A 14,694-nucleotide genomic window follows, 5' to 3' on the forward strand; every position below is an offset into this window, starting at 1 on the left:
ACACACACACACACACATTACAATAAGATGTACTATATAATAAAAGGCAGAATGTACAAAAATTTGCGAGCACATAGATAGTAATGCATTTTAGCAAAAGTTTAACTTTTACAATAGGCATACATAAGCCGGAAAATTTTATATCAATATATGTAAAATTCTATCATAATCATAGCAATTCAAATGTTTTTGCGCGATAGCATAATTACGTCAACTCTGCGTGTCCTAGATAGAATATTTGAAATTACAAGAAATTACAAATCTGCTAATAATTTCTTTTCGAGAGTATACTAACACCAATTCGCTCAATTCACGCGATCGCTAAAGAAAAGAAATCAACATTTTACACAATTAAATTTAAGAGTATAATTTTTTCTATGCAAAGTCTGGTGAGGTGATTGTCTCGATTATCTTTTGGCCCGAAACAGGATTTGAAGATTAATATGCTGGTTAACTTAATGATGATTGATCTTGAATACATTTGTTTATATGTTTGTAAAATTTTTATTGCTGTGGTAAAGAGTTGCGAGAAACGCTTGATGTTCGTGCAATATCGAAACAGTAAAAATATTTATGATATAATAGGATTTAAAAATGCAAAAGTATATATATAAACGAGTAACAAACGTAAGCTACAAGTGGTGCTTATGTGAATCTTAACTTTAGTGCCCTCAATAAGGGTCAGGAAGAATTGTAGATCCTGTAATTATAAGCGCTCATAATAGGTACGATCATCTCGAGATTGAGTTTTGAAACTCAATATGTGTATAAAAATGAACGAAAGAGAGAGAGAGAAGTTTAGAATTTTTAAGTACATGTATCATGATCTTAGATACTCAAATATTAATGACATTTTTTCATGGCATATTGTCGATGATAAAAATCTGAAGAGGAATAAATTGAGAATTATTGTAATTAAATTGTATTAACGTACTTGCCCGCAGGGGGTGAGTGTAACAACGTCAACATATTTAACAGAAAAACATTAACTTAATGTATTTTATTAAAGTGTACTGCGAATTTCCTTTTCAAATTACGAAAGCATTAACGTAATGTTATTCGAGCTATAGGTTGTGCAGAGGGATACCGACTATATTATCATACGGTCTTTATCCATGTACTTGTGATATTTGCTATTATTTAATTTCTATATAAAAAGAAGCGATTTTTTTCGACGAATTGTTTGCGAAAATAAGTTTGTAAGTTTTTTGTAAGTTTAGACATATACTACGGTATACATCACCTAGGTCGAAGATTTACAATCTTTTTGTCGCAGAAGGAAAACTAGAGGCCCCCGCACAATGAAAAATACAAGGGACAGGGAACAGTTATTAGCGATTACAAATAAAAAATCAGGAATAAAGCTGGAGTAGCATTAATACACGGCTTCCGATAGGTTAAAAATCTATTGCTTGTGTTATTCCCTGTTTCTGTTGCCTGTATTTTTCATCGTGCATCCAACTTTATTCTTGATTCTTTAGTCCTAATTAATTAGGACCGTATTGTTATTGGTTAATATATGCGGACTTTTGATTATTTAGCTTTGCTTAGTCGAGCCAGACCGTATTGTTATTCGTTAATATACGCGAGCCTTTGATTATTTTTAGCTTTGTAGTCGCTAATATCTGTTCCTTGTTCCTTATATTTTTCATTGTGCGGAGGCCTTAACATTCATGTGTATCACCCAGTGAAATATCATTGATAATTTTGATAAACTGCATTTTTTTTTTTTTTTTTTTTTTTTAATAGCTCGTCGCGTGACACTATTTTAAATGCGTCGCAATTGTAAAGGCAAATAATCGATATTTATATTCGCGTTGATATTCGCGGCAAAACCTGAACGCTTCGAATTTTTGTACACTCGAAAGTTTGTTATTGTCAGTTATTATTCCTCGCACCAAACGCAGAAGTTATGTAAATAAACTGAATGAGAAGACATTTGAAACTGTGAAACGTAAAACGACTTGGATTTGATATAGTCACGATGGAAATCAATTTTTTTTTAGAGCGATCTCCTATTATTACCTTGCTTTTAATCCTCGGATAGGAAAAATAGAAAAATTATTATCAAGCCTTAAAACAACTTTTATCCGCAAAATGTATGATTTCCATAGCGACTGCGAAGATCTCATTTTCTTACGATTACGTGGACAACGGAGTTTGTCGAGAACAGATCTTACAGAATGTTTGCTACACATCTTAACAGAAAGGCTGCAGATTTAATGCAAGACTTGTATGCAATGTCGTTGGCATGTTACGTTAATAGAAATATAGCAGAATTTGCTAATAAAATATGACGACAGAGGCCGAACGAAATCTGTAGGATGCAGATACACCGTCCTGTTATGTTTGTAAGTTCTGTTAGTAGAAGTTTAATGCGGATACATTTGATACCAATCTGCTGCCTGTCTACCGTAGTAGAATATTCACTTATACTTATTGGATATGTTGAAAAAAATCTGCAAATCCTTATACGGTCTATTTAGTCAGATATGCATTTGCTATTTTATATAAAGTCAATGAATTGCTGTAAACACAGTAAACACACGTATGCATATGGAATGGAACAGAAACATGAAATATAAATGTTCGCAGAATTATTAATAAAAGAAATAACAATATCTGATGAATCACGAATGTAAGTCTTTATTGATGAAGCATTAAATATTTCGATTCGATAGTACTTGATTTTGATATGTGAAATAAATACATACACGCTTTCTATAAAAAGATGTATATCAAATCTGATTTGTGCTGTAATATATAATACTGTAAAATATAAGTAGCTATAAAATGGGATTAATTTCATCTTTTGTACAGTACATAAGTTACAGTCATTCGATCAATGTTTTATACAAAGTGTCCCCGAAAAGGGGACATTTAGAAATGGTCCCGGGATGTAGATTGACTAGGAACAATATTACCATAAACGCTATTACGATACATCAGTGACTTTCTGAGGTTTCCACTCTAATAACTTCGCAAAGTCTTCTTTCGTTAAGGTGATTTGCCCATTTGCCATCAAATGTATCTACAAAATTATAAAGTTGTAAAAAATTCATATTATGTAATGCCGCACAAATAGAAGAAGTTAATGACAAAATACAATGTACATACGTTTTGTTTCTTCAAATTATCTATGAGTAGCGTCTGTTTCTTAAATGCTTGCACCAATTCCGACCGTTGTTTCTCCAAATTCTTTACAGCTAATCTCTTATCGTCTTGTAACTTTCTGATTTGATTTCTTAATTCCTACAACGTGGATACGCGTTACAGATTTAGATTGTACAGATTTAGGTATATACTTTATTATACCTTCTCTTCTATCTGGCTGCACTTTAAGGCACTTTTGAGTTTCTCGTTGCTTTCTAGAGATCTGTTTAATCTCACATCGAGATTGGTTGACTGTTGATTCAACGTTCTTATCTCTTTCTTAAAACTTTCCAAGTCCTAAAAGGAAATATCACTGTAATAGACTAACAGTTGTGTAACATATAACAAACAGAGGCTATAAAGATACCTTCTTCAAGACAATATTTTCGTTGCTCAGAGCTTGATAGTCTGATAGCGTATCCGAATTTACCCGTTCCAACTTTGTAACTGTATCGTTTAACGTTTCTATCTGATTACGCAGTTTAATTTGAGCGTCGTCAAGCTTCTTCTTCTCCACCTCTAATTCTTTGCAATAATCGCACTATGTATAAACATGATAATTCATAAATTTATTTTCATAAGTCTAAGAATTTTTAGGCAGTTGCATATTTTAATTTTTTCAAACACTCCCTTATTTACAACAGCAAGCGACAAAATGAGAAGAGACATTACCTTATTGTTGTACTCGAGTTGCATCGTTTGTAACTTTTTATACAGCATATCTATCTTGCCCTTGAGCAAAGTGATAACAGCTTTATTTCCGACGTTACTATCTTTCTTTGGAATTTCAGTGTCGTCGATACATTCTACCGATGGAGCTTCAGAGACTTTAATTGACGATGTTCTTAATTGTTTATCTATCCTTAGTGTCGTATCTCCTAAGCGCGCAGCCTTTGCATCTTCCAAATTTGGATTTGCATCGTTAAATAAATTTTCGGTACGGGCATGTATGATTGAATCAACGGTCTTCATTACATCGCGCGTCTTTAGCTGAAGATCACGATTCAGTCGATAGAACTCCTTCTCCTTTGCCAATAAATCATCAGACATGTCTCTAAAATAATATCGTATTGTTGAATTATATACATGCTTGTAATTAAATATGGCAATAATAAAACAATAACTTTCAGTAAGAAATATAAGTCATTCTGATAATTTATCTATTTTAAGTCTGCATTTCGGTTAATATGTGTGACCTGATCTAGCTTAATTATTTCACGTATCCTTATATCGAATGTAAGTTACATATTTGTTACAAATACACGATGGAATTAGGTTAAATATTTGACTTGACCAACTTACGTTCGTTTTTATGGAAATACGTTCATTCAATGCTTCTTTGTAGTAAAAAGGAGGCTTGAAAAGTCGTTAAAAATCGTTGTTTACACCGTGAGAGAAATAATCGGCCACACTATATAAAAGCGACACCTTTTAAGGTTAGAAAATATATTGATGGAATTAGTGTAACATATGATGCAAATAGTACATACATAAATACATTTGAAATTAAATGGAATAATTTAATCGACGGAAAGCAAGGAGCAATGATTTAAAATAACTTCATTTTGTGTAAAAAGTTACAAACTTATTTAAAATCATGTAATTAATTAGTAAAATCGCATGGAATTTTTTTTATTTAGAAGAGGAATGTCTATTCCCTAACACCCAGAATAATATATAAATAAAAGTTAAAAAAAGTTTAATCCGGTAAAAAATTTTTCATATAAAAACGTATGTTACTTTTCTTGTTATATACAAGAAAAATAATAAGAATTTAAAAATAATTAAAAGGATAATTTTCGCATTTTTTTTTTTTTTTTACAAAAGTTATTCTAATTATTTTTTAATTGTAATTATATTCTTTTTAGTATATTTTTCCTGGTATATATATGGACAGATCGATTATACATTAGGAGAAAAGAAGAGAAAAGAAATACATATATATAGATTTATTATGCGAATGAAATATAAAATTTATACGATGCATTTTCAGCAAAGAAAAAAATTGAATTTCAGCCATGCGACGTGTAGGTATAATAACACATATATGCGTGTATATTCAGGCAAGAAACGCTGGAGAAAATTTACAACAAAAGAATTTGGCAACGCAACAATTTTCACGTAAGTACTCCATCGTATTTTATTTCAACAAAATATCCGATCATCAAATATTTTCTCTTTTATCACAGCATGTCACAGCAGTCCACCTAAATGTAAACGTGTACGCATGTAAGGTGATATAAGGGCACGGAATCATTCCTTTCACCCGCGTGCGACAATTTCATCTCCGCCGACTCCTCCAAATTACGCTTCCGGTGTGTAACGAGGTGGCGAATAAGCGTTTCCGGCTCCAAAAATTCGAGGTGAGCGTGTTCAATTGAATAATCTCATTAATCCTGCCAAGCAGACATTGGCAATCGCTTTTGACATTTCGTCGAGTCTTCTTTCGAGTTTCCCGTTTAGCTAATCCTAAACCTAACCTAACCTAACCCTTCTCGTACCGAAAAACGCGAGTGTTATCGTCGTAACACGCGGAAGATCTAATCGCGGAAAGGATCTTCGAAGTACACATCGACCGATCCGCTCGCTTCTCGCCGCTTATCGTCGTATCTGTCATTGTCCAGTTGTCAGTGATATACCCAAGACGAGGAACGTCTCGGACGGCGGCAGCGGTGGGGCTGAAAGGTACTTTTCGCGAGGCATGCGAGACACCGACCGCCGACGTCGATCCTTGTCTAACGAGAACCGACGGGAGACGTAAGGAGAAAAACGTATCAAAGCATGGGCAATGGTACGTCACTGCGCGCACCGTTTTGATTAAAGATGGAGGAGACGAGAGACGAGAGGTTGCTGTCGCGAAGACGTTCCGCCGCTTTGAAGCCGTTCAAAGTTAAGGACGAGAGAGTGGCCACCCTCAAGAAGGTACGCGGCGCGTCGGCCGTCACCGTGCCGATCCCCGCTCGCCGGGCTATCGTTCACGTGAATCGCACGTTTCGAACCTTTGAACCTATTCGCCGCCCAGCAAGATATCCTCTCTGGGATATCGTAAACAAATCTCACTGAAGCGTGACGTTTCTTTTGTCAGGTGGCGGCGATCTTGCACAAGTCCGAGATTGACAGGACGGCGGAGGAAACCGGGATACTCGCCTCGTGCAGCGACGTGGTGAAGGAGGTTAATTTACGGTAATGTGTGGCCATTACGAGGATATTTTTAAGAATTTCGAATAGACGATGCCGTCGTTCGTAGTCAAATCCGCCTTGGAAACGGAGTAAGATCCTGTCCCGGGCTCGCACAGGTTTATCGGATATTTCTGTATTATTTTTTACATTCTTGTGCGATGCTTCACTTACGTGATAAACACGTAAATATATCTTGTTGGTCACAAATTATGTTCTAATAATATAGAAAGATATCTAGTAAATATACATATTTAATACATTAATACCTTTTCATTTTGGTATAGATTATAATTTCCAATGGAATATAAACAAATATAAAATTCCTTTCGTGTATAAATTATTATTAATATATTATATCTATATAATCTATTAATAACGTTTTGCTATGTAACAATTCTTAGTTGCAGTGCAATGTCAATGAGACGCGCATTAACATGCTAACAATATATTCTTTGATGTTAAAGGGAATACAAAATTATGTGTAACTCACTTTATCTGCACTTGCAGGCAAGAGAAACGAGATAAAATAAAGGCAAGATTGGAGGAAGTTGAGGACGCCCCGGAAATCCTGGAGGAAAAATGCATACGCTTGGCAGCGGCGATCAGTAGAGCAACGTCACTCGCGGTGTACACTGGCGCTGGTATTAGCACGGCGGCATCTATTCCGGACTACAGAGGCACTAACGGAGTTTGGACTCGTATGCAACAGGGAAAGGACATTGGGTAGGAATCATTTTAACTGAAACTTAATCTTGCGTGCTAATAATTTTTGTTTTATTTTGCCTTATTAGCTTTCACTATTCGATAAGTCGAGACTGTTCAATATGAAAAATTTCACATATGATGGTCAATAATCTTTCCTTTTTTATTTTCTTTCGTTAATCTTTGTCGACTAGTTGAAACTGCTCAATAAAATTTGCAAAAGATATCCCACGTACATTTCTATTTATATTTCTAGTTACCTTGTGTCCATTGTAGTGATTTACATTTATCGATTGCGCATTTTTATTTACTATTTTGCAAAAATGAATGAAGACAATTTACCGTAAGATCTCTTTGATATTGTACGGTTCAGTACAAATTATCAATAACAATCGTAGCACAATAGATATAATACCTGTCAATAACAATTTAAACAAGAAGGAATATTATATTTATACATTTTTATACATTTTATATTATTTTATATTTATAATCCGTGTATCTATTGTTACACCATTTATCCAACAGGAATCATGATCTCAGTCAAGCTGAACCAACCGTGACGCACATGGCCCTTTACGCATTGTATAAAGCGCGAGTTCTCAAACATGTGGTTTCCCAAAACTGTGACGGATTACATTTACGCAGTGGTATCCCGCGTAATCTTCTGTCCGAGGTGCACGGCAACATGTATGTGGAAGTTTGTAGAGCGTGCAAGCCGTCTAGAGAATATTGGAGACTTTTCGACGTTACTGAAAAGACTGCGCGATACCAGCACGGCACGGGAAGATTATGCCACAGATGTAATTCGATGCTGCAAGATTCTATCGTCCATTTCGGCGAGAGGGGTAATCTGCCTTGGCCAATCAATTGGAACGGAGCGAGTAGAGCTGCGAAGCAAGCGGATGTTATATTGTGTTTGGGTTCTAGTCTGAAGGTTCTTAAGAAGTATCCGTGGTTGTGGCAAATGGACAAGCCCGTGCAGAAGAGAGCCTCTCTGTACATTGTCAATTTGCAGTGGACACCAAAAGACGAGAATGCGGTTTTAAAGATAAACGGGAAATGTGACGAAGTGATGAGGAAAATCATGAGCCACTTGGGACTGGAGATACCGCAGTATAATCGCACAAAGGATCCGATCTTTTTTCATGCGGTAAAGCTTCAAAACGGCGAGCAACTCACCAAGACTCAGCCATGCCTCGAGGAGCCAGCCGTTAAGGAGCCTCTAAGCCAAAGCAGCGATGAGAACGTCTTGCACGCGGTGCAAGAAACCGACAAAGAAGACTGCATATCGTCCATAGCGGTAGCTGATATAACAACCACTTATCCGGCACCATTTTTCGCCGCATTACCATTTCTATCTATGGGCTTGCCATTCCCTCCTATGTACATGTATCCCCAGTTGACGCCATTATTTTATTATCCTTTTATACAAATACCAAACGTGCCAGCGGAGGCACCGAAACCGAAACCAGCGTGTTCGTTTTGTATGGAGCACGAGGGCTCCCTTACCTGTTTGTATTATCAACGTGACGGGGACTGTCCAGCACCGATAAAGGCCGAGAACGAGCAGAAGCAAGAAGAAGGTGCTCTAGTGATTCGCGCGGACACTCCCGTAGCATCTCCAAAGAATCCAGGCTGGTTTGGCAAAGGATATCGTAAGGGTATGAAGAGGAAGCGGTAGCATCCACTCTATGTAAATCTATGCAATATGCTTGGCCGACTATTTACCGGGATTATACAATATAATCTTATATTATACAATATATTTACATACATAAGTATTTAAAGCCTCCATATCATAATGAAACTCGTGGATATTTTGTAGATTTATAGCAATTTGATTCCAGTATTCAAAGCTTTAAAAAAGAAATAGACTGAAATTTTGGAAGTATTTCCTAATGATGAAAAAGCAATCCATTATTTTTGTCCACTTCAAAATAGAAGTTATCGAGCTCTGCCATGGTTATCTAAACTTTCCTCCAAGATAAGCAAACGGAGTGCACATTTTTAATTAAAGATTGTGAACAACAATAGCTATTAATTTTCAACAAAACATTTATCTTTATCTTACTACAAAAATGTTTTTCTCGTTCAGCTTGATTTGTTTCCTCAAATGTACCCCCTATTGTCTGATTTTGTTAGATACTTGATATTATTTTATTCAAGAGAATTGTCGATTTTTATACACCATTTTACTGATCTATTGTACAATTCGGTCATTATTGTAATATATAAATCGTGGTATGTGATGTGTTTCTGAAGGAAAATTTCTTTTTTTATAAATTATGATAAAACGTAAAAATTAAATTATTTTATTTAAATGTATTTGTTTTTAACGTAAAATTGTTTGGTTTATATTCTAATATATGTTTCAAAATTAGTAATTTTAATGGATTTATTATTTAGCACTATTATCAATTTGTGCGAAAAATAATGAAAAACGTTTGTTTTTTGCAACCCAACTTTATATGTTAATATTTTCAAGAATGTCATCCTTCCTATATTTGCAAATAAGTTGGGTCAAGTGTAAAAACAATATAAATTTTGTCCGATAGATATTTATTTATAACAATGGTTATAAATTCAACATATTTCATATACTCATTAGAAACTCTTTTAATAACTTATAGAAAAATTATTTTATTTCTCTATTTATTGTTTTATTTAGTGTCCTTACTCGAATTAATCAAAAGTGGCTTAATACTTGCCCTAGTCGATCATACTCATTCCTGTCTATCAAGTGCGTATTGTAATACATAAATAAATATAAAACTAAATATGTAGGCATTTTATAGTTACGTATCTCTTTTAGGATGTGTCTTAGAATACGTGAATACTAGCGAACATCTCATTGTCATTTAACATATTTTTATAAAGTAGTTAAAAACAAATTTATCATTTTAAGAGCTTCCTAATTTAAATTATTGCTACTGCGCATTATCTATGTTATTTAACTGATATGTATTTCATAGGCATGTAAAGATAGATCTGACATTGGCCAAATGTACCTGTCTTTAACATACCGTAGGAAATATCGAGCCATTTCCTTTCCCTAATTTGTGAAAGTCGTAACTTGTGAGCTACCGGTGTAATTCACAAGATATACACGTAAACTCTTCCACGGAAAAGAAGATGTATTTATTTAACATTTATCTATTCGTTATTTGTAATATATACATGTATTTACAATAGTATGTGCAGATACAATTGGTTATTTGTTTCACTAATGCGCATAGTAAAGGATGTCAAAGAGTCCAATATTTTGCTTTTCTTTTTTTCTTATATTTTAATTCGAACTGTATAAAAATATGTGAGACACTGCCTAGTGTTCTTACATGTTTTAATATGATTTGTTTTTTAATGATTTTATATAATATATTTGTGACTATGTTTATTTGAATTACACTTCTTGGTTGATATCTTGGAATCAATACGATATTCGTAGCATTATATATATATATATATATATATATATATATATATATATATATATATGTAGGAATAAAAACAAATATTCTATGTATATATTTTTATTGAATATCTCTGTATAATTTAATTATTATAATTATTTAAATTATTTGTATTTATAATTGTCTATTGTCTCTCCAAATTGTTTTCTAGAGATTTAAGAAAATATTTACTGCATGAAAATAAAATAGATAGAATAAATAATAAATTTATCTTTTTGATAAAGACAAAATCTAGAAGTAAGGTTTTCCTATTCTAATTTGAAAAGTAGAAATAATAAAAGAGAAGCACAAAAAGTGAATAAAGCAATAACAAAACTGATATATAATGGTATAATTTAAAAAATATTGTTTGGTTAGAGAATTTTTAAATGTATCATTCAACATGTTACGAATATGATATCGGCAATTCTCTTAAAGCAATATATTAATTATAAAATATAATATATTGAATGACCTGATGCAATATGGCAATTATTATTCTTCCAGGTCACTATATATGTACGCAAGTATTGTATACTTAAAAAAATGAATGCTTTTCCTAGAAATTATAACACCATTAACATATATGTGCTGTGTAACGTGTTTTTTTTAAATATAAAAACCTGAATTTTTTCGTTAAAATTTCAGTGCTTACAATTAGATAAGAAAGTTAAAGTTTATGCAACATAGAGTCTGTTTTTTATTGCTGAACTGACTGCACTAGTTCGGAGTTTATCTTTTTTACTCCACATCGGAAGGATTTAATATAATTAGAAACGTGTGTCACTATATCAAGAAAGAAAGTAATATGTGTCTATTTAAAATCTATTTTCGATACAAATGGTCCGCTTTGCGAAAGAAGTCAGATATTTATTACGTTATCGTGCTTTTGTCGCTTTATCTTTATCTCTTCTTTTTTCGTGAGAGAATGTTTCTCGACTTTATAAACTTTCACGATAAATGAAATATCGCTCAGGTACAATCCTGTATACGTCTTGTTAGATATCCTAAGAAATTCTTGATTATTAAGATCTTCGCTCAAAAGCAAAATTTCACATTTACTGAGATGAGCCTCTGGACGCCCCGGTCCTGAATGAGCTTCAGAAAATTTTAAACGTCAACTCATTAAAAAATTATTACTGAATGAAATAGGTAAGGGTTGATAAAAGGGGGCCTAATTCCATTGATCTTGATACACGTTATTAATTCTACATTATTAATTCTACTCGCCTAGTTTCTTTTAACGTATGTAATAGCGTACAAATGTTGGAAATAAACTATGTTACGTTATAGAAATGAAGTGAAGATAAAAAATAATTTAAAATATATGTCAAAGAGATTCAGAGGATTAAAAATCAAATAAGAAAAAATAGGAGCTAATTAATTGTAAATTTCTTTTTTAATTAGAAGCTTTTGCGATCAGAGTCCAGGACAAGCCTTGAACGGGGGGCATGCAAAGGGATTAATATCGGGGTTCGCGCGGGTCTCGCGTCGGCACTGGCGGGACATGCACGCGAAGGAGCGAGAGCGAGAGGAGTATCCCGAGTATCGCTCTCGCATTCACGGGCGCGGGCGTCTGATGGGGTCGGCCCTCGTCTCTCCTTGTCGCTCCCATCCCATTGTTAGCCGGTGCAAAACCCAACCCCGGCTACCCGGAATTTCGTCGCCGGTGACGAATCGTCATTGAACAGCTTCCCCGGCGGAAAATTAGCCGAGGCAGCCGTTATTGCAGGACCTCCGCGGCGGAGCTCTTGCGTCGAAATCGCGACGCTCCACGATCCCGCGCTCGAGGTTCTTCGCCGTCGCGGTGCTCGGCGTCTTTGAACGGACGAGCGGTGGTGAACGTCAACGACGAGGAGAGAGTGAGAGAGAGAGAGAGAGAGCCTACGGCGAAGCAGGGAACCGGGACTCCGGGAGGCGGAAGAATGACGCGAGGTGCGCGCGAGGTCGCCGTCAGGAGTAGTACGGCCGCCCCGTCTCCGTGAACCGCGTCGGGGAGGTGGTGATCCATTCGGGCGAGCGACGTGCAGCAGCGGAACCCGCGGACATTGGTGAGTCGAAACACGTAGTCGGGAAAAAGCCGCGCGTGGGGATGGCATAGGGAGGCGGAGAACGACGGTGTGCGGCACTGCGGCTGGCGGCAGGGCGACGGAGAGGCAGGTAGAGGTGTTGCGCGTATGCAGGGGGAACGGGGAACGTGGAGAAAGGACGAGGAGGCCGTGAGAGAGAAAGAGAGAGATAGTGATAAAAGGAGAGAGGGGGAGAGAGGCCTACGACTTGTCGCCATGGTGATTCCGTGCAGCATCGCTGTATCGCCGCACGAACTTGTATATCTCAGGACCTTGTCCTTTGATTCGTTCTCTTTTAAAGGTAGTTACGCCCTAAAGCTTTCCGTCCTAAAGATGCCACTTGTAAACGACCGCGATATCATTTTGTTTTTGTTCTTCGAATAAAACAGTCGTTTTCTACATATTAATGATTTTCGAATGTATTCAGATGTTTGAAAAAAGAATGATTGGACGATATAATATTCTCTCAGTAGTTCGAATGATTTTAGAAACGATCGAGAAATCATCAATGTCGTTTTAATTATACGCAGATTTCAAGAGAATTTTAATCTCGGTTTAATTTATTTTTATCTTCTTCTAATTTTGAAAATTAGAACAATATAAGAATAAGTACTTAAGTTGAACCGAGATTAAATTAAGTTAATCTACATCGGTAAAAATGGGTATGAAAAGATTTGTTTTAAATTTTTATTCAATTGGTCATCCGCGGTAATATCTTTTAATTGTAGCCTCGATTTGAATTATCACGAGAAACATGAGATTAATTGCGATACCAAATAGCATTGAGATTGGAAAGGGAAATTAAATTAAGGACGCGCGAATTGTGCAATTAGAAATTCCGTTATAAACTCTCTAATTAAAACTTCCGTTACAAACTGCAAATTGTATTAATCGCCGATTAAATTTATTTAAATTTCGATGAAAGTCATTCTTATAAACTTCGTCAATTTTAACATTAAACAGCTTAAAAAAAAATGTCACGAATTATATTTATGCTTTCGAGGTATCGATTATGAATAATCGATTTTTGAAATCGATTATTTTGATCTACTTTCAAGTTCGCGGAATAAAACTTTTCTATCGATCGAATAACACATAAATTATATCTCGCAATAACTAAAGAATTTTCCCCGTTTATCTTTATTTATAGAAGACGCAAAGTATTATCATAATGTTTATTTATTTCTTTTCGAACACCGCCTGTCCCCGTCCGCGATACATACGCCATTGGCGATTACTACAATTACACCGACAGCTCGTACACCCTGGCGGCGGTTTCGGGGACTAATCGGCACTCTCGTGTCGAGAAGGCACCGCTGCACCGCGGTGAATCGCGTGTCTGGTGCTCGGTCGTCGCGTCGCGCGTCGCACCGCGTTTCCCCGTGCGCAAGTCGCGTTGTGCGAACGCTCATTAAACGTTTCGTGTGTTGTCCTTCGCCCCCGCGGTGCGTGCGGTTTCGCGTGTGCCGGAGCAGCGGGCTCGGGGGCGCGCGCAGGGGGGAGGCGATTACGGAGTCGAACGCAGCGCGCGTGGGTGACAGCGTCGCGCGCGTGCCGCGTTGGAAGAGAGTACGCCGTATACTCGGAGACGGATTCCCGAATACTCTGCGGAAGAAAGGAGAGAGAGAGCCAACAGCGAACTCGCGCGAGCGCGCGCGCGCGCGCGCGAGAGAGAGCAATGGCGCGTGCGGGCCGACGCGCCGCGGGTGCGACGTGTACACGGCGCGGCAGATGATACCGCGGCACCCGGATCCGCGTGGTATGTTGTTTACGTTGCGCGCGGGGATCTCACGTACGTGTTTACGACGGCGCAGCGCGCTGCTGCCCACCGAAGGAGACCTCGAGCGCGAGCAGCCGCGTCGTGAGCCGCCATGAGACGCATCAGCGGTAAGCTCCATCGTCACGAGATCTCTCTATACGTGCCGAACGTTACCTCCTCGTCCCCCCGTGCACGGTTTCCTCGGCGTCCTTTCCCCCCTCCTCCCTCCCTCCCCCTCTACTTTTCGTGAAAACGGGATTCTCCGCGTCCTCGCCGGGAACGATCGTTCCTGACTTTCGCCTTTCCGTATCGAGATCGATCATGTTACATTGGTCGGTACTTCGCATTTCGCATATGCTTCGTGTATGCATGTGTGTGT

The 14,694-nt window shown here is 36.9% G+C and overlaps 3 protein-coding genes across 4 annotated transcripts in view; 2 read left to right on the forward strand and 1 right to left on the reverse strand.

Moving 5' to 3' along the window:
- Positions 1–2,363: 2,363 nt before the first annotated feature.
- Positions 2,364–4,599, reverse strand: LOC112462759 (testis-expressed protein 9-like). Its single transcript, XM_025028738.1, has 6 exons — positions 4,456–4,599; positions 3,826–4,207; positions 3,521–3,694; positions 3,316–3,450; positions 3,118–3,252; positions 2,364–3,031 (listed from the first exon to the last, which is right to left on the reverse strand). Exons 2-6 carry the CDS (start codon positions 4,201–4,203, stop codon positions 2,936–2,938), a joined length of 918 nt encoding a protein of 305 aa, XP_024884506.1. The 5' UTR covers positions 4,204–4,207; positions 4,456–4,599; the 3' UTR covers positions 2,364–2,935.
- A 549-nt stretch (positions 4,600–5,148) lies between these two features.
- On the forward strand, positions 5,149–8,893 carry LOC112462787 (NAD-dependent protein deacetylase sirtuin-7). Of its 2 annotated transcripts, none has more exons than XM_025028812.1 (5): positions 5,149–5,516; positions 5,778–6,075; positions 6,239–6,336; positions 6,841–7,056; positions 7,564–8,893. In XM_025028812.1, the coding sequence occupies exons 2-5, from the start codon at positions 5,977–5,979 to the stop codon at positions 8,717–8,719; spliced, it is 1,569 nt and encodes a 522-aa protein (XP_024884580.1). In that variant the 5' UTR covers positions 5,149–5,516; positions 5,778–5,976; the 3' UTR covers positions 8,720–8,893. The 2 variants fall into 2 exon arrangements, with proteins under 2 accessions (XP_024884580.1, XP_024884579.1); XM_025028811.1 differs by having other exon boundaries at positions 5,149–5,274; positions 5,343–6,075.
- A 4,987-nt stretch (positions 8,894–13,880) lies between these two features.
- LOC112462761 (caskin-1-like) overlaps positions 13,881–14,694 on the forward strand; it is a 28,990-nt gene continuing 28,176 nt past the window's right edge. Inside the window, exon 1 of the mRNA XM_025028742.1 lies at positions 13,881–14,443. Within this exon, the coding sequence (XP_024884510.1) occupies positions 14,428–14,443 (16 nt within the window). The 5' untranslated portion in view covers positions 13,881–14,427. The remainder of the gene's footprint in view (positions 14,444–14,694) is intronic.

The sequence above is a fragment of the Temnothorax curvispinosus genome, unplaced genomic scaffold, assembly GCF_003070985.1.
Source record: "Temnothorax curvispinosus isolate PA1 unplaced genomic scaffold, ASM307098v1 QBEX01012734.1, whole genome shotgun sequence".
In the NCBI taxonomy this organism is placed as follows: Eukaryota; Metazoa; Arthropoda; class Insecta; order Hymenoptera; family Formicidae; genus Temnothorax; species Temnothorax curvispinosus.